This window comes from Choloepus didactylus, chromosome 9 (genome assembly GCF_015220235.1).
Source record: "Choloepus didactylus isolate mChoDid1 chromosome 9, mChoDid1.pri, whole genome shotgun sequence".
NCBI lineage: Eukaryota > Metazoa > Chordata > Mammalia > Pilosa > Megalonychidae > Choloepus > Choloepus didactylus.
The window spans coordinates 129,343,173-129,363,484 of NC_051315.1; the positions used below are offsets into that span (position 1 = coordinate 129,343,173).

Genomic DNA, 20,312 nt, shown 5'->3' on the forward strand with positions numbered 1-20,312 from the left:
GAAAAATGAAGTATCACAGCAAACAGCACTGGACTGATAAATGCTTCTTAGGGAACGGCTTTATCTATTAAAACTTGTTCCACTAGGTGAAAATTGATGTAAAAACCAAAAGAAGTGAAACCCCAAAGAAGTAGGCATGGGCAGGGCAATCCAACGGTTTTGAAGCTTCTACTCACAATTCTGCTATTTGGCCACGATTTTCCTAAAATCTGGGAGATACATGACTTGCCACTAGGGCTTGAAAGATTTTGTGATCTAAACACTTCTCTCAAGTTTTCAAATTTCACTGTACAGGGCAGAGTTCAAATTCCTGAACCCCAGGAAGAGGTAACGAGACGTGCTTGCTGCTGAGAGTTGGCCGTCCAGGTGCCCCGTTTACCTTGAAGCTGTTCTCTTCCTCTTGGTACACGGGCTCCATGGCGGTCAGGGCTGCAGTGAACTCGACCGCGGTGAGCGGCTTGTGCGTCTGCTGCCTGACCCTTCTGTCTGTGAGCACACTGGTCACCACCTGCACGATGTGCCCCTGGGTGAAGCCGTCAGTGACCTTTGCCAGGCAGCTCACATTCAAGGCGTCAGTAATGACTCCTTCGTTACGCTGGATGATCTCTTTCCACAAAACTGTCAGATCCATGATGGCAGAAAAGACACAAAGAACAAAGGTTAGCACACAGAAAGCCGTATCTGGCCAGCTCTTGGTACAAAGTTGTATCCGGCCAAGAAAGTAATACACAAGAGGTCTATGCCAATTCATTTGTAATTTAAATGAACTGAAAGCTAAATTACTAAATGCTTCCCTCTCAGCAATTCTCAGATGTAAGATATACATACTGATGACCCCGAGGTCTGGAGGTCCCTGAGTCCCTTGTGAATTGACAATTAAACATTAAATCCTCATCAATATAGTTTTAGTGTGTTAATTTTTAATATTTTAAAATCTTCCAGAATTGGAAATTCACAAAGGGGTATTTGGGATCTCTGCTCACCAGGATATTGTATTCCCCAAAGTGTTTGGATAAATAGGAGTTTAACGTAGATGCTTTTAGTAATAACATTCATTTCTTACATTATTTTTCTATATGGAATTAGAAGGTGGATTCCAATTTCCATTTAACCACTGCCAGGCTTAGTTCCCTTTTGGAGTAAGAAACTTTATTATATGGGGTATTAAGTGGAACAATTTGGGCCTTATTGTCTGTCCCAACCATGGTAAACACACATCGGTTGACTGAACTCCACAGGACAGGTGGGTGGCTGTTCTCCGGGGTGGCGGAACCAGGGATACCCAAGAGATTCGCTGAGCACATAGGGATGTCGTGAAAGTTGATTATGAAATCATGAAGTTTAGAGACAGATGAACTTCCCACACAACATGTGGGGTACTATAACGCTTAGAGAGCCCCGTCCATTCTGTAGAGTGAGGTTTGAGGGAAGTAACTTGTTTAACTGAATCCTGCGGCAAGTCAATCCGGCGCTGAGTCAGGGCTCGGTCTCAGCACTGGGAGAATCTGGTCAAACATCTCTAAAGCATTTGACTTCTTTGAGGAATATTTGAGGACTATTATGTGCCACAACTAGCACGATCTGAGCACAGGCATAACTATTAGGGAGTTAATTTTAGGTCTTTCAGAAGACTCCATCCTCCACATACACTGATCCCATGATGGTTAATAACACAAAAATCTCTGATTACCATCAAGGAATCAATGGCTTGGAATGTATGTAGGAACCACATCAGACAGCCTGCTTTGGGGCCATGAGTTATTCTAGCAATTTGCACCCACTCTTCTCTTTTCTAGGGGGTCTTTGGCCCTGTGGGTGAGCTGGGCTGCAGGGAAAGGGTAGATCTTACCCTGGGGCCTGCCAGTGTCCCCGAGCCGTGGAAGACTGGGCATCCAGGGCTCAGAGACCTGTGCCGGGGTCGGCGAGGACCACTGAGGCCCCCAGGTGGGCCGAGAGCCACATCTAACCCCCAGCCTCTGCTCTGCTCCTTCTGTAGTGGGTTTATTTAAGCCCAAATTGGTTTTATCTGACTGCTGAGAGAAATAAGTACAATAATGCATTCAAGGCACTTGGAGGAGGTTGTTCTAGCACGGGGTGGCACTTCGTTCTCCGTGGCTGCTCTAACTGCTCTCGTTGGAATCGTTATCACCCGTCAGATGACAAAACCTCACTCAAACATCAACTACCAAAGACAACACAAAATAGACTGCGGCATACATCAAAGCACACCTGTGGAAAGATGCAATTGTAGCAGGTACGGATTGTCCTTGCCCAAAGAGAACTTTTGTAGAGTGAGGAATCCGAATATGCAGTCCGTGGTAACAACAAGCAGACCACACCATCCTGCGGACCCAGCACTGCTTCTGGACGAATTTATAACAACTAACAAGGGTACCCGCTGGTCTGGGCGGTAATTTTGGAAGCTGAGATGGAAACACGTATTTTATGGGAGAGTCACAGGTGACGGCTCCTGAAAGCTGAAGGCCCAGCAGACCCCCAGGTGGGAGCTCGGAGCCTCAGCCTCGGGCCTCAGCAGTGGGTGAAATTCCCTGCCTGTGGCAGAGAGTGGACCAGTCGTGGGCAAGCAGCGAGGGCCAAGGGCTCCCCAGCGACAACGACTCAACCGTCTTCCCGTCCGAATCAACCAATCTTCCAACATGCGCAAACACTACAAGTAAAGGCTCATAAGCAATGGAATAAAACACCCTGCAATTACTCTGTTACAGCATGTGTAAGTGGACATACTACTGCTCCTTTAAAATGTACGACGGGTGGTATTCTATAGAGTTTTGGTCAAGATTCCTCTCAGTAGGTAAAGCATTGATTACTGTTTCTTTTTATCCTCCTGGAGGCACAGTAAGAGTCCTGGGAGGCAGTCAGAGCCAGGGGTGGGGTGGGGGTGGATTTGCCCACTCACCCACAGTCATCTCGAGGTCCAGAGATTAAAAGAATCAGGCTTAATTCCTTCTCGTCTTAAAGGAACAAAACTGATTAGCCTATAAAGGAACAGGTTCTATTCTTTCACAAGGTCACCCCCTCATGGATTCCTGACCCTTCTTGGGGCTTCGAAGGCCTAAGGGGGGGTCCTGCTGGAGTGAGTCCCAGGGTGGGGGCTCAGCTAGGTGGGGCTGCCAGTGTGCAGCCTTGTCTTTGGCCCAGGGGTGCAGTGGAGAACACAGGGGCAGCAGCCGTGGGGTCTGGGAGGGGCCGTGGTGGTCCGGGCAGGAGACCGGGACCCGGGGCTGCTGACAGCAGCGGGGGCAGGGTGGGGGGCGCTTTCACCACCAAGGGCTCTGTTTTATTTCCCTCCCTGGGACGTGAAAGGCTCCTCACTTCTTCTGATGAATCTACATTCTCCTTCCCTTCTTGACACTGAAAGGAATACAGTCTTTGGTTTCCATTCATCTGCTTTCGACAATCCCAATTGATTCAGTCCTGGCTAGCGCTCCAGGTGATGTACTGTATTGTAATTTGTATTTGGGATTTTACAAAAGCACGAGAGGGGAATAGTACGATGTGGATGAGCTTCCGATCCTCTGAAGCCTAAAATTCCAGAAAAATCTTAAGACAGAAACTGGACTCATTTGACCAGACTCGGGGTCCAGGGCGGAGGCTGTGATGGATTGGGCTATTAGTGAAGTGACCCCAGGGGAGAGAGGCAAGACGACGGAGAGCATTAGGAATGTGGAGGGAAGGAAGCTCAAAGGGATTTCTGGGGACCAGACAAAGCATTAATCAACCCGGGGCTGGGTTTTCTTTGCAGAGATGTTTTGAAGGAAGCAGCCTGAGTGGGGAGGAGAGGGGGTGGATAGTCAATGATATCCGGTAAACTTTAAGGACCGTGCGTCCTCGGTGGGATCCACCCCTCGCTTCTCAGCGCGGTGGCTCCCTCGGGCTGCTTGGGGGATTGAGGAGCGGGGTCGCGAGCATCCCTGCCCACCTGCGGTGCTCTGCGGGGGGGAAATCGGTGGCTGAGCAGCAGGCAGCTCCTGGGGTGCAGCACGGGCGTTAGGCACTAGAGACCAGTTTTGATCTCTCCGGAGGCAGGAGCAGCCCTTCTTTAAGACGGATCGCCCAGCCTGTGGCTGTGGACGCTGCCCGATCCCTGGAGGGGATCTCCACACTGGAGCGCACTGGAGTCCTTGGAAGAGCGGCAGGTTGAACAGATCACCCACCAAGAGGGAAATCCGTGAGGAGCATGGGGTTTCGTGGACAGCGCCCTGGACCCCGAGAATCGCTTTATGCAGTTCAATCGCCTGCCCATGGGTGAAGGGATGAGTTCCCCTTCCTCTGCCAGGGAAAGGTTGGGGGTTCAGGTTCTGTGAGGTGACCTGAGCCCTCAGAGACGCCTGGTGTTTTATCAAAGGAAAAGTTCCCAGTTGTGTATCAATAGCCTCATTTTTAAGGGCCTATAGTTTTGTCAAACAATGGAAATAATTCAATTCAAAGTCAAGAATTATGCTCTGTCCCCTTAAAATTAATAACATCCTACCTGATTCCATTAAGGTAGCTTAAAAAGAGATATAATACAAAAAAAAAAAAAAAAACAAAAACAAAAAACTGTGAGAGAGGAAATCTGATTGAAGGAGAAACGAGAGCAGGGAAAACTGTGATGAAGGTGGGAGTGTTTCTGCGTAAAACCCCCTGCCCTGACAGCAGACCACGGCTGAGCCGGGCAGTGCCCACCTCCTGCCTCCTCCCCCCGTCCCCCGGCGACACCACAAGCCCCTGCCCCTTGAATCCTGGTGAGGCCACGGGACTCATTCACTATTCTGACCGTAATGTGGCTGCAAGAAATGTCGACCCTGCTCCCCCAAAACTCCTGGGAGAGACTCTATTCTCTCAGTCTCTCCTTTTCTTTGATGCTGGTCAGATGCAAAAGATCAAGTGGAGGGTTTTGAAGGCCTGGGAGCCGGAGAAGCCACCAGATGGATGGGGAAAGAGCCAGGTCCTCAGTCCTCCTGTATTTTGCATCTAACATTGGTTGGTGAAGCCAGGATCACAGTTTATCAAGATAGAAATGAGTACACATTGCAAACGGAGAGGTTACTAAGCTAGTAGTTTATAATACGTAGGGAGTAGAGGGTTGTTCTTTTAGCAAATGAAAGTGACCTGGTGCTTACGACCAACCAGACAGGACCTACATCCCTCCTGTTTCATTGTTACTATGATTGGAGAAGGGTAAATGGAAACTAAGTATGACCTAATCATCTTTCTTAATACCATTTGTGCCAACCACCACTGCCACCTCACCACCTCCACCATCACCTCTACCACCGCTGCCTCCGTGGCCGCCATCACATCCTCCACCACCACTGTGCCACCACAAGCTCCAGCAACGTTACCAATGACCCTCCAATGTCACCCCACAGCACCACCACCACCTCTCCCTGTCCCACCCCATCACCACTACCATCCTGGACACCACCCTTTCTAACCCTGACACTGCCATCACCATCTCAGTATCAAATCTACCACCATTACCACTGCCCCTGGGGTAAAGACAGAGTGCTATAGGTGGCCCTCGATGAGTCAGACCATGCAACTGTCACGCGCTACATGGTCTCCTGCCATTGTATCTGGGCTGGCACTAGAGGGTGGTGGAAGTGACTCTGTGTGACTTCTAAGGCTTGGTTGTAAGAATCCTTCCGGCTTCTGTCTGAGTCCTTTGAGACACTTGCTCATGAGATGCTCCCTCTTGGGACTCGGCTGCCATGCTGTGCAAAGATACCTGGCAAGGCCACACGCAGGCTCCCTGGTCCGCAGCCCCCAGCTGAGCCCCCCCTGACAGCTAGCACCAACTGCCAGTCATGTGAGGGTGCCATCTTGGAGGTCCAGTCCTTTTGAGTCTTCAGAGGATGAGCGCCCCAACTGACATCTGACTGCAACATCCTGATACTTCTCAAGGGAGAACTCCTCAACTGAGCCCAGTCAACACTCAGAACCATGAGAGGGAATAGCTTGTTGTCTTAAGCTAGTAAACTTTGGAGAGGTTTGCACGCAGCAATGGAGAACAGAAACAACCACCTGCATCACTACCTCTCCCACTGCCATTCAGCATGCTGTCATTTACCTCTAGTCTTCCAGCACGACTGCCACATTTCCCTCCATGCCATCACCATCTCATCCTCCTCTATACCCAAACCACCACCTCCTCCTCCACCTCTATCCCCACTGTCACCTTCTCCCCCATCCACCACCATCTCCCCCCCATCCCACCACCATCTCCTCCTCTATCCCACCACCATCTCCTCCTCCATCCCACCACCATCTCCTCCCCTATCCCACCATCATCTCCTCCTCCATCGCACCACCATCTCCTCCCCCATCCCACCACCATCTCCTCCCCCATCCAACCACCATCTCCTCCCCCATCTCACCACCATCTCCTCCTCCATCCCACCACCATCTCCTCCTCCATCCCACCACCATCTCCTCCCCCATCCAACCACCATCTCCTCCCCCATCCCACCACCATCTCCTCCCCCATCCCACCACCATCTCCTCCCCCATCCAACCACCATCTCCTCCCCCATCTCACCACCATCTCCTCCTCCATCCCACCACCATCTCCTCCTCCATCCCACCACCATCTCCTCCCCCATCCCACCACCATCTCCTCCCCCATCCCACCACCATCTCCTCCCCCATCCCACCACCATCTCCTCCCCCATCCCACCACCATCTCCTCCTCTATCCCACCACCATCTCCTCCCCCATCCCACCACCATCTCCTCCCCCATCCCACCACCATCTCCTCCCCCATCCAACCACCATCTCCTCCCCTATCCCACCACCATCTCCTCCCCCATCCCACCACCATCTCCTCCTCTATCCCACCACCATCTCCTCCCCCATCCAACCACCATCTCCTCCTCCATCCCACCACCATCTCCTCCCCTATCCTACCATCATCTCCTCCCCCATCCCACCACCATCTCCTCCTCCATCCCACCACCATCTCCTCCCCCATCCAACCACCATCTCCTCCTCTATCCCACCACCATCTCCTCCCCCATCCCACCACCATCTCCTCCCCCATCCCACCACCATCTCCTCCCCCATCCAACCACCATCTCCTCCCCCATCCCACCACCATCTCCTCCTCCATCCCACCACCATCTCCTCCCCCATCCAACCATCTCCTCCGCCATCCCACCACCATCTCCTCCCCCATCCCACCACCATCTCCTCCTCTATCCCACCACCATCTCCTCCCCCATCCAACCTCCTCCATTCCTCCACCATATCCTTCTTCTCCATCCCCCAAACCACCACCTTCTCCTCTACATTTACCACCACGGTCACCTTCTCTCCCACCCCATCACCATCTCCTCTTCCTCCTCCATCCCACCACCATGGCCAGCAACATCACATAGCCCTCCTGGGTGCTAATGTGGGGCTAGGCAGTGGCCACTATCACCCAGCCCTCCTGGGAACTGAGCGGGGCTAGGAATTCTGCTAACTACCCATATAAGGGACCTCATTAAATCCTCCTAACTGCCCTGTGAAGTATGTACTTCTCTTAAACTACAGGTGAGAGACGGGCTCAGAAGGTTAAATGACTTTTCGAGGTCATAGAAGGTCACACCGCTGTTGGGTGGGAGAGCCAGAATTTTGTACCAGGTCTTGTCAGCACCCAAATCCTGTGTTCTTTCCAATTTCATTGTGCTGCCTCTCAGGGCTGCTTTTTTTGTATCATTTACATTAAAAATATGATATCAAAAAAAGTGATTTTGGAATCTGTATCTTCAAGAAGAAATGATTGAAAAAGTAAGATCTTGTACTTGAAATTTATTTTAAATAAATCAACATGCTATTGGACTAATACTCTGAGACTGGGGCAAAAAACTTGGTGGAAATAAATGTGCTTTCTGAGAAAGACACCATCTCCATGTGTGTGAAATGAGGGATCCTAATCTACCTGTCATCAGAAAAATTAGCTCCCACAAGGGCTTTTGTCACCTTCAGGGCCAAAAATAATAATTCCCGTCCAGATTCCTTGTCTTGGTTAAAGCAAAACATGTTAACAACCAAGAGAGGGGTCTCATTTTGCGCTCGCGACCCGGTGAATTACATCGTGTTTCCTTGAGGGTCCGGGCCCTCAGGCCATTCCTGCACAAGTTCCACCTAAATCACCTCCTGCTGACCGCTGGATTATAGGGGTGCCCGCTGGGTTATGGGGCTGACCGCTGGGTTATGGGAGCCACCCCCCCTCCGCTCTGCACACCCGCAAATAAACATCAGGCAGCCCAGCCTCGGTTATAGCATGTGGGAAGGGGGTCAGGGAACTTGCCGTATCTGGAAGCATAGTCTGGTCTAGGGATCAAAATAATTTTTTGATAAGCTTTGCAAAAAGATTGGAGTTCTGCATCGAAAGGACGCTGTGTCGTCCCCACAATCAGAATCCGGTCATCTGGTTTCATAAGTTTCAGGATTTTTGGAAACTGTTTTTTCAGGCGTTTAGGTTCCAGCTGGGAGAAAAAGAGAGGAAAAAACTATTAGCCCCACCTACAGAAAAAAAGAATTGAGTACTAAAGAAAATTTACTCCTAGAAACAGAATGCACTGCAGCCTACGTTTGTTAAAGTGAATTCCAAGTTCTGATAAACACAATTTCTTGAAGTTTGTCCTGGGATGAGTCTCATGACACGGCTGCCAGTCTGGGGCTTGCTTCCTCGTTTGACCAGGTGGTTTAAATTCTGGTATTTCCTTTCCTCAGTCTCTGGTATTTGGATTTGGAAAGTGGGAAGGAAGGAAGCACCTGATGGAATATTCTAGCACCTTGACCCGAAGAGTGGGAAATAGTGGCTGATTTCCAAACGGAAGGAAGCTTGCTGGACTTATAGTTTGTGGTGCTCTTGTTTTCCTCTAAGTTGTTTTGAAGGTGAACTAAAGATTTCCTTTGCTGACTGCCGTAACAGTGAGGGACGGAGGTCCCGGATCTCACGTCTAAAAGCTACGTGGTTACATAAGATTGTGAATCTAATCTGTGAAGCAGTTTTGAAGTAGCCTGAACCTGTATTATTTTGGTACAGTCTCAGCACTAACGAGGGAGGGGAGCAGGAGACAACGGGGCCTCTGTTCAGGTCCTCAGGTGGGATGACTTCCAGGTGGCAGGGTCAGATCTGGCCACGTTGCCATGGGCAATACATGGCTTTAAATGAACCTGGACTGGCACAGACAAGTGGAAAGGAAGTGTGGGAGGGAGCAGGGCCCCGGGAGGGGGTGGAGCGCCTCCAGAGAGGCAGCCCAAGCAGAATCTTGGCCATTTTTGCTCCGATTCAGCTCAGGGGCACCTGAGCAAATCAAAATCATATTACAGAGCCTGGAGCAGTAAGGAAGGCTGAATGACACATGGTGAATTAATTTCCCGTAGCGACTGGGGGCACCTGTGGCTTGGGCCTGTGTGACCCTAAAGGCTTGAGCTGGGAGACAGGCCTAGTGACATCCAGAAAACGGAGAGGCCTTTGATAAATTCCACTGTTAGGGATACAAGTGGAGGAGGACAGGCACTGGGGCAGGTGGCAGTGAGGGGAGTGTGACTGAGGAGCGTATGTGCTTTGCCAGGGCCTCTGCGGCACGGGGTCCTGTGCCGGGAACCTGCTCCGTGGAAGGCCCTCTGGCCGGCGGGGTCCTCGTGGTGGAGTGTGGCCCTGTGGAGCTGGGAGTCAGGACCGGCCCAGCCACACTGCTCTGCGGTAGAGGGGCCAGCACTGGGTGCCCCTGGTGCACCCTGAAGGGCAAGGGGCGGGGGCAGAGAAGGGCAGGGTCCGGAGAGGGGTCTGCTCAGCGGCTGTTGGCCAGGCAGTGCCCATGGTGCACCCTCCATCATGTGGAGCAAGGCTTGTTTGTGTTTTCCCTTTTTTCCTACTTTTTACCAGCAAAAAGGCCAAGTTCCATGTCTGCTTCGACCAGGCGCAGGGTGGAGCCTGGAGGGACGAGCAGGATGAGGGGCCGAGGGGCCTCACAGGGAAGGGGACTTGGGGCAGCTTTGGCTTCATCACAGCATGGGGTTGGGGGCCTGAGCTGGCGGCATCTCCGTCCTGGAGGGCAGAGAGATCTCTCAGCATCTCCCCGGCACTTGGTGCTGCTTCCCACTGGCTCTACGTCTTCAAGCTCAATAGCAAGAGCAGGTGGCATTTGCTGAACCTCTCTGAGGACTTGACGGGGACTTTCTCGTTCAATCGTCAAGGTCCCAAAGATGTATAGCTACATTTTCTTCTAAGAGTTTCATCTCTCGCTTTTAGGTTTTGACACATTTTGAGTTGACTTTTGTATATGATGAGAGGTAGGGGTTGGACTTCATTCTTTTCCAGGTGGATATCCAGTCGTCCCAGCGCCATTTGTTGAAGAGACTATTCTTTCCTCCGTTAAATTGCCTTGGCACCCTGGTTGAAAATCATTCGACTGTAATTGTGAGGGTTTATTTCTGGACTCTCGATTCCATTCCATTGATCTATTATGTCTATTCTTATGCCTGAACCTCACTGTCTTGATTGCTATAGCTTTGTAGTTTTGAAATTGGAAAATGTGAATTCTCTGACTTTGTTCTTCTTTTTCAAGATTGTTTTGGGCCCTTGAATTTTCATATGAATTTTCGTATGAAATTTATGATCATGTCTTCCTGTCATGTCTGCAAAGAAGTCAGCCAGAATTTCGATGGGGATTTCACTGAAATCTGCAGATCAATTTGGGTGTTTTGCCATCTTAACAAAATTAAGTTCTCCAACCTGTGAACATGGGATGTCTCCATATATTTAAAGAAGGTCTTCTTTAATTCCTTTCAACAATGCTTTTTGGTTTTCAGAACATAAAACTTGCACTCCATTTGTTAAATTTATTCTTAAGTATTTTATTCTTTTTGATGCTATTTTAAAGGGTATTGTATTCTTAATTTCATTTTTGGATTGTTCATTGCAAGTGCATAGAAATACAATTCATTTTTCTATATTGATCTTGTATCCTGAAACCTTGCTGAACATATTTGTTTGAATAGATTTTTAGCGGATTCCTTAGGATTTTCTATATACAAGGTCATGTCTTCTGCAAACAGAGAATATTTTACTTCTTCCTGTACAACCCTATATGTCTTTTATTTCTTTTTCTTGTCTAATTGCCTGGTTAGAACCTCCAGTACAAGGTTGAATAGAAGTGGCCAAATTCGACATCTTTGGCTTGTTCCTGATTTTAGAGGGAAAGCATTAAGTTTTTCACCATTAGTATTATGTTAGCTGTGGGCTTTTCACAGATGTCCTTTATCAGCTTGAGGAAGTTCCCTTCCATTCCTAGTTCACTGAGTGTTTATGTGGTTTATGTCTTTAGTCTACTGATAGAGTGCATTACACCAACTGACTTTTGGATGTTAAACCAACCTTGCATTCCTGAGATAAATCCCACTTGGTCATGGTGTATAATACTTTTTATAAGTTGCTGGATGCAGTCTAAAGGGGACCATTTGTAACACAACTCACTCTGGAGAAAGAGATGGGGATTATTAAATCAAAATAAACCCTGCAGGTGGGGCCCTGACCTGAGGTCAGACCCCTGAGGCCTCTTCCTGTCATTTCCTCCTGCACCAAAAGAGGTGCAGAGGCTCCTCCAGCTCCAACAAGAGGAGACAGGAGTGGGGATGGGGAGAACAGAGGAGCTTAACAGAGGGTGGGGCAAAGGGAGGGGGTGCCCCTGAATGAGACCCCCTGAAATCCTGGGAAGGGGTGGCCCTGACAATGAGGAGGCAATCCAGCTGCCTTCATGGAGTGGAGGCAGGTATGGCCCTCTCCCCACCCCCACTCCGAGGTTTGCAGAAACGTGTCTTTGCGCTGGCCTGGGACAGGAGGGGGTGTTTGCTGGGACTTTACTTTGATATTGGATTTCCCCTTGGGGGCCATGCTCTCCACAAACAGTAAAATGCCCAAGGAGGAAATGAATAACTCCATAAAAACAGGCAGATGATGTAGCAAAATGGTTAAATGCACACACTTTGGTTCAGACAGATTTAATCCCAGTCTTGGCTCTGCTCTTAACTGCTGTGTGACCCTGGGTAGGTTACTCAACTTCTCTGAGCCCCATCTGAGAAGTACGAATAGTGATAGAACCTATTTTATAAGGATGTAGTGAGAGTCATACCACATAATGTGTCTGCTTGACAAAGAATAAGTAAGTGCTCAACAAGCGGTAATTGGTACTCTGAAACATAAGTCTTGGTGATGGTGGGAAACCAGTGTGGGGAGCTCTCTGTTGAAGAAAGAGTAGTGTGGGAAAAACCAAAGGCTTTGTAATTTGTAGGAAATGAACAGAACTCCAAAATCACTCTGTAAAAAGCTCCCATCGGTTTCCATTGTACAGGGTGATTAGTCTTTGACCACCCAGCCTGGGCCACATCGGGAGGCCTCTCTGCCAGGATTCTGGAAGGAGTCTACACTTAGGAAAGTCTACAACGGTGCCAGGAAACAGCCCACAGTGCTTAGATGAGGCTTGGAAAGTTTCACAACACTGAGCGTTCATTTCACCAGGGTGGATCCAAAGCCCTTTTATGAAAGACGGTTATATTTTAAAAGATTTAAACTATCCCTTGAAAATGCAGAAGCAGTCTGGGATGGTGGACACAGCAAAGAGAAGGACAGTACGGTTGGCCATTCTGAGCTTGAGGCATTGGGGGGAGGCGTCCATGGGAGAGGCACCCAGTGGGGAAGGCATCCAGCGGAGGTGTCCTGAGTGGTGATTCTGAGTGCACCGAGGATCAGGGGACAGGCTCCACTGGGGAGCCAGCATGGCAGTCACTGGCTTCTGGTGACTTCTCAAGCCAACAATGGCACCCATGAGGGCAAGGAGAGAGGGGGGTGGTGGGCAGGGCCAGAAGCCTGGGGTGCTCCAACATGCTGGTGTGGGGGGACACACGTGAAGGAGATGTGGTGGGAGCTCCTGGCACTTGGCAAGGGCAGTGGAGGCACTCGGACGGGTTTAACGGAACAGCGGGTGGTGACCCAGTGGAGCGCAGCAGGAAGGGAGAGGAACTGGCAAGATGGACGCAGAGAAGAACGTGACGCGGGCTGCACAGCATGGAGGGGCAGCGAGGGGCCGAGGCAGGAGTGAGGGTGGTGAGAACAGACTGGTCTTTCTGGAACAAATCAGAGTGGGGGAGGCCGGGACACATGGGTGCTCGTGTGAGCTGCCTGGGTCCAGCGGACAGCCTGGTCAGAGTGCCCAAGGGCACCAGTGGGATGGACACCGCCCCTTGGTGGGGGAGGCTGTGCCCGCCCGGCTGAGGGCGTCTCGGTGCCCTGTGCCTCAGTGACAGCGGTGTGGCCCTGCCCGTCCTGAGGAGAAGACACTGCTACCTGCATGTGCCAGGAGGTGAGGACACTGGCACTTAGCCAGCCCACCTGGATAACTAATGATCTCCAGTCATGTCCAGGGTGACGCCGTCTGATGGCGAGGGGCAGGCCCACCAGGAGGGACGGAAATGAGAGGCCGGTTCCTCCCATCAGTGGTTGCCCTGCCCGAGCCAGCCCATTAAGCAGGAGACCCTCCATCTCCCCGACACCTGCCACGTCCCCTGGTGACTGCACCACGGCCATGGACGCCACCAGCCCCTCACAGCCTGCTCCAAAGAGTGGCTAAACGAGTGGCTCGCATCCACGTGGCCGCTTCAGTTTGCTTTTATTTTTGCAGTTGGCTCCATGAGGCAATCACTGCAGCCAGCTCCAACCAAACAAGCAGCTCCCTGGCAGAGGCGCCTTTGTGATGCTGGGGAAGGCCCCAGCCGGACGAAGTGACAAAGGGAACGGGACAGAAAATGCAGGAGCAGAAGGCTTTGCCTCCTCCTTTACGGCCCTCACCTCCTACACAGCCAGATTTCGGGACTCTGGCCGCGGGTGGGAGGAGAGGGCTGCCATCCTCCCGGGATGGGAGAAGTGAAGGGGCCCTGTCCAGTGCCTGGGGGGCAGGGGGTGCTTGTGGGAGTGGAGGGGGTGGGGGAACTGGGGACATGGACCTTCTTGAAATCCTAGAGGTCTGAGGGCTTCTCTTGGGGTGACTGGAGGCTGCTGAGTATGGTCAGAGGCGTGGAGAATTCTGGAGAGGGGCAGCTTTGGTTCTCCAGGACGACGGGTCCCCGAAGGCAGTTTTCAGGATGTGGTTTCGAGGGAGCAGTGGTTGAGGAGGGGTTTTGTGGCAGAGTGGGAGCGGGTGGTCGCATTCAGCACCTCCTGGCCTGGGAGTGGCACGGAGGAGGGGAGAAGGGCTTGACCTCTGCAGACAGACGGACAGGCTGCTGGATCCCACCCCCCACCCCCACTCACCAGCTGTGTGCCTGCTCGGAGCCTGTGTCCTCTTCTGCAAAAGAGGGAAGATGGTGCCTCCTTCCAGGGTTGCTGGGAGCTTTCCTGGCATTGCATCGTGCCCGGAAAAGGTGTGCAGGTAAGCACAGCGACCGACTGACAGCTCAAGGGGGTCATGGGAGAGAGTGAGGGAGGCTTCCTAAACTCGTGGGCTATTATGGCTGGAAGGGGTATGAATAATCTTCTTGCCAACCCTTTGAAAGTTAAGGAAGTGGCATCTCAGAGAGGTTAAGTTACTTGCTCAAGGACACACAGCAGCACGGCACACAGCAGAGCAGGCCCGGAAGTCACGTCTGCTGAGTTCCAGGCCAGCGTCTTCCCACTACCGCAGCAGTCCCTGCCCATGAATGAGCCTTCAGGTGTGTGACACTGTGGATGAAACGCTGCCTGGCATCTCTTTAGGTTTACAATTCTCACGGTAATCACCACCATCAATTTTGCAAATACGTGGACTTTTTTTTTTTTTTTTTCAATGTAGCAGTTTAGCCAGCAGAGGGCGCTAACAACCAGAGTCCCAGATTAAATAATAACCGAGTCCTCTTGGCGGTTTCTGAAATGACAGGGCAATCAAGGCTCATTTGGGGAAGAAAAGATTGAGCTTTCATTCTTTATCCAAATCATCTCTACCTGCTGAAAATGATGTATAATACATAAGGATCAAAAGTGATTAAAATCCTTATGAATTTAATCAGAAATTCACAGCTAACCACTATTTGCTTTTGTGCAAATTGATGTGGAATAACAATCATGTGTACCTGCAATTTTTTTTTAACTTGTGGGAAATTTGCTGGTGATTTGTGGAGGGAAGTACGGGGGCAGGGAGACCATTGAAAGGAGAGAAAAGAAGGAAGGAAGCAATTGAAAGAGGGCTCCCTGGAGGCCCCAAATGCAGTCCTAGTGACGGCCTTTGTTCATAAATTTCAGGCCTTTTGTTATTTATTATTATGAACAATAGGAAATCCTAATAATAACTCCTCTGTGTGTTGTTTGCTTTAACTGAGCAGGGTTCTCTAAATCGCCTCTTACCTCTGAATCATACGTTTGGGTTTAAATCTCTCCCTCCCCCCCCCTCCCCCACTTCATCCACATTTTCTTTCTTTCCATCTCATCTAAATTATGCCTCATAAAAATCAGATCTGCTGGATCCTTTCAAATGCCGACAAGTTCTCGAGGGCAAAGAAGACTGCAGGGTTTAAAAGCCCATAGAGATCCTTCCTCCCTTGAAAAAGCAGGACCTTCTAAAAAAAGATGAGGAAATGCCTGGAAAGGGGCCCTCTTGGAGAAAGGAAAGGTCCAAGTAAGAAATGTCAGAGGGGCCCTCACCTTCTTTTCAGCATTGGGAACTTTTTTGTAGAAGGTTTTTTCGGTGTCTCCAATCCAGACCACGGAGGGCTGGAGCTGCTGAGCCAGCTGCAAAGGAGAAAAAAAAGAAACGTAGTTGAAAATGGTTCCCTCTTGGGTGCACATGTGAACCCCAAATACACCGCCAGCTTGGAGGCTTCCGGCGACCGGACTGCCAGCAGGTACCCCGGCGGTCCTCGGGCCTGGTGGGCACTCGGGCCCCGCTGTCGTGGATGGGGCGTGGCACTCGCAGCCCGGCCATGACCCGACGTGCAAACTAAGGCATTTTCCAGTTCAGCCCCTGCCCGTCTGCACCCCCCCTTCAAAGCAGGATGGGGGCACGTGGCCTCCCCTCCTGCTCGCGTGGGCCTTTCCTCCTGGCGGAAAACCCCTCATGAGGGTTTGCAAATTCTGTCTAGAACCCCAGCTTCATCTCGCCTTGACTTGAAATGAAACCAGTGAATAGTTTTCTCCTGGAAACGAATGCGGGAACCGGGCCACGCATTTTAATTACAGCCTACTTGCTGTTGCAGGTTTATTCACGCCTGCTCCCCGAGAGAGGACCGTTTCAGCAGAAGGTACCCGGGATGCTCTTTGTTCTTTCCCGCTCGCTCGTGCCTTTGTAGCCGCGCCTCCGCCTGGAAGGTGGCTTGTGAGCCCCTCTGGGGCGAGCCGGGCTTACCGTGGGCCCACAAATAATTGCCACACACCTAACAATCTCTTCAAAGCATCCCCATGATAGCAAAGTTCGGGCATTTTCGCAACCATTTGTGCTTTGTGTGAAATGGTGACAGATGAGAGCCACCGGCGGCACAGCAAACAGAGCGATATGTGCTCCTATTTTTATATTTCTTAAAACATCATTAAGGCAGCAGGCGGGATTTTAAACCAAGGCAGCCGTTCAACGCGTGATGGAAAAACCACCAGGGATACTGCAGCCGTGCCGGCTTTCCCGGCCTTACCTACGAAGTCGGGGCCATAAAGCGGATTATGCTTCTTCAAAGATGCGGGTGGACAGTGAACTCGAGCCTCGTGCTGGCACAGCTCCGGCCGGCTGCATTCACAGCCCGGGGGTGCGAGGACGTGCAGAGAGAAACAGGACCAGCCAAGCGTCGTTTGGTCGTTTTTAGTTTTTTAGATCCAGAGCCACGGTTTTTAAGAAGCCTACCTCCCACGTTTGAATCTCAGTGCCCGAGGCGGTGGGTGTGATGACAATGGTGAGTGCCAGCAGTGGCCACGGCATCACCACATGGCACAGGAGCCAGCCCTGTCCACGTGCTTCCTTCACTCTCAGGACCTCACGCACGATACCTCGCTGAATCCTCAGTCCACCCCGCAGAGCAGGGACCATTATCGCCCCTCTGTACAGACGGTAAACTGAGGCTCACAAAGCTTGTACGGCTACCAAAGGCAGAGCCAGGACTCAGGCCCATGAGGCCAGGGACAAATGTCAGCACCGACATGTGAGGGGAAAGCCTCAGTGTGGCCCCAAGGCACGAATTAGGGTTGATTCAAGACCCAAACCCAGAGCTTCTGACCCCAAAGCTTCTCCCATGTCTGGCTGAGAAAAGGCCTTCAACCCCGGCCCTGCTGGACTGAGGTGGCTTGCATTTGTGGGTGGTTGTTTTTCTGACCGAGACACTGGGAATTCAGTTTTGGTGCCAGAATCTGGATAACGATTCTTTCCTGGTTTCAGGTCATTAGAAAAAATGACTGGGGTAGTCAGGGATCAAAACAATTTTGGTTGTACAGAGAGACCTTTTCTCAAATCTAAATCAAGGTATTTGTTTCAAGGTTTTTGTAATAACTTGCTTCTGAAATTGAGTAGCTATTTTATTTAAAAGTGTAGCTGAAACAACTAGCTGATGACAGCTAAGCACCGAGCCAGGCCACGCTGCCCTGAGCTTTCGTATCAGTAGGATGGACAGAAGACTGCAAAAGAAAGGAACTCCCTCTCATCTTCTCCGCCCTCATTCGTGACTTTTACTTAATAAAATGAGTTCTGGATATGTCAAAGCAACTTATTAAGTGATTCTCCAGCTTAGAAATACTGCGATTGTGTGCAGAGAGGTCCTGGGTGAATGCAGATTCCAAGGGGCAGCTGAGCTGGGAATCCCGAGTTCTCACTGGAGACCTTGGGCAGCCAAGGAAGGACGCGGCCAAGGGCCCGAAGAAACTGAGCACACGTCAGCCACCGAGCTGGTCTGCGTGGCTACTTGCTGGGCCCCCAGCCCTGGGCTGGACGGGGGAGGCGGTAAAGCGGGATGGGCAGGGCTCGCCCCACCTGGGGAGCCACGTGAAGTGACACCCCAGCCAGCGGCTGGCTCAGCACCAGGGAATGCTGGAGACAGTATGAACTCTGGAGTTTGGGGAAAAGATCCCACTGTGTGTGGGACAGATAAGGGAGGAGTGGATGGAGGATGGATGCATTAGATAAAGGAAGTAGCATCACCCCCCTCCGCTGATTCAGTGGAGCTTGTTGGGCATGGGGAGTTTTTAAAGCTCCCCAGGTGATTCTCATGCACAGCCCGGGTTGGGGACCACACCTATGGGCTATGAGGCTGGGCACTGGGGGATCCCCCGGATTCTGTCCTGGTTTCCTTGCACGCCTCTCAATGCAGTCGTGAGATCTGACAACACTCGAGTCTGCACCTGGAGCTCCGGGCCTCCTCTTCCTCAGAGCTTCTGATCCTCACACGGTGCCTCCTGGAAGCCCGGAAACCTCACCTGGGCAGAGCCAAAGTCACCGTCTCTCAGGGTCCTTCCAGGGTCCCCTACGTGGCCACCCTCCCGCCCCTTCCCCACAGCACAGACCTTGCCTCACTCAAAGCTGATCCACCCCACTGCCTCATCTCCTTCAACTCTGTCGCTTCCTCGGTTCCCTCAGATTCTTAATTCAAGCCTCCGATCTCCTTCCACCCTAGTGCCTGCGGCAGGCGGCTGCTAAGGCCCCAGAGCTCCACCGAAAGCTATTTCGAGCTCAAGTCAAAGCTTCCCCACTTTCGGCCCCAAAAGTAAATAAGAAAAGGAGACACTATATGCAAAAGATTTTCCACATTTTAAGGAAAAAAAATTTATAAGACAAAATCTTATCCTTTTCAGACCCTCTTAAAAATCTTAGTTCTCGTACTAATGCCAATGGAAAAACCATTCTCACATAAACAACTGCCTCTTGTCTTAGGCAAACTCGTGAGCTTGTGGAGGCTGCAGATCATTCTCTCCCACGTCCATCTGGCAAGCGGTGGATTTTCCATAGTTTCTGTTTGCGCACCTCTAGGCTTGCAACCCAGCTTCTCTAAATGGGAATTACGGAGGTGAGAGCCAAGTGTTTTAGTGTTGCTCTTTGTGCTTGCAACAGTCGGCTACACAGATGGACTTGAAGCACAGGAGTCTTACTAATTTGGGATAATCTGAGGCCATCGGTCTTATTTCTACCACCTGGTTTAAGATTGTTTTGGAACCTTGGTTGGTCACACGACTGCACTGAACGTGAACGTTAGTGATTGTTCCCAAAACTTGGATGCACCTTTAGCATAGTGGGGGAACTCCATGCTTCCTGTATTTTTAAACACACACCCGTGAAGGAATTCCTTTCAGAGGAAGTCAGCTCGCTAGGGGAGCACACAGGGGTGTATGCAAGACTTCTTCTTTGGGGGGATTTGGTTTGGAAGGGCTCAGTTACTACCAAATGGAACAGAAGACAATTCCCAAGAGCATATGTCAATAATGACTGCAAAGCAAATGTGCATTTACAAAGTGCTTTGAAATCCATCCTATCACTTGTATCCTCACTTACCATGTGTCAGGGGCTGGGCCAAGCACTTCCCGTGCCTCAACCTCCTTTTTAAAGATGGGGTCACTGAGGCGAAGACAGAGTTAAGTAACTTGCCCAACATCACCAGATACCTGGGCTCTCCGGCCCTCCCCGCTCTATGCTTTTAGCCCCATCGTCGTGGGAAACAAGAGGCCTCCTTCCCCTGAACCTGACCACCCTCTATCATCTTTCATTTCAGCAGGAGGACAATCAAACAGCACTGTTTCGTCCTCCAGAGCATGAATCTGCGACTTCCCGGGCTTCCTCGGTGGCCACCTGGGGACTGAGATCAGCTCTGGGCAGAGAAGAGAGGTGTGGAAAACTGGAGCTCGCAGGCAGAAAACCTCTTCCATGAGGAGGGGTTGAAGGAGCTGAGGTTGTTTGATTTGGAGAAGACTACAGGGGGCACGTGGGCTGCTTTCAAATAGCTGGAAAGGCTGTCCTGGGGAAGAAAGGCTGGTTTGATTAGTTTGGGCCCAGGACGGCGGATAAGGCCGTCCACTCACGTCTTCTTTTCCGGAACGAGTGCAGAGGACATTTGATGCGTGCGAGGCGCTGGGTCATTCAGGCCGTCATGCGGGATCCCTGACCCCAGGCCGCCTGTGACCAACAGGGGAGGACAGACACGCGAGGCTGAGAGGCCGGCCCAAGGAAACTGGGGTGTCGGCAAGGACCGCCCACAGTGGAAAGAGGGAGGGAAGGCAGGAATGGCGGCTGCATCTGAAGCTTAAAGCACCAGAACTTCCAAAGGCCTCCAGAAGGCTACAGCGCTGGGGAGAGGGAAGTCCCTGCTCAGGAGGGAGCCAGGGCCCAAGG

The 20,312-nt window shown here is 51.1% G+C and overlaps 1 protein-coding gene across 3 annotated transcripts in view; it reads right to left on the reverse strand.

Annotated features, from left to right (window-relative positions):
- Positions 1-20,312, reverse strand: part of IQCA1 (IQ motif containing with AAA domain 1) — a 199,567-nt gene that overhangs the window by 14,063 nt on the left and 165,192 nt on the right. For all 3 annotated transcript variants that reach the window (XM_037850163.1, XM_037850161.1, XM_037850162.1), the window contains 3 exons: positions 15,665-15,751; positions 8,297-8,474; positions 380-618 (listed from right to left, as the gene is read on the reverse strand). In XM_037850163.1, the coding sequence (XP_037706091.1) occupies positions 380-618; positions 8,297-8,474; positions 15,665-15,751 (504 nt within the window). The remainder of the gene's footprint in view (positions 1-379; positions 619-8,296; positions 8,475-15,664; positions 15,752-20,312) is intronic.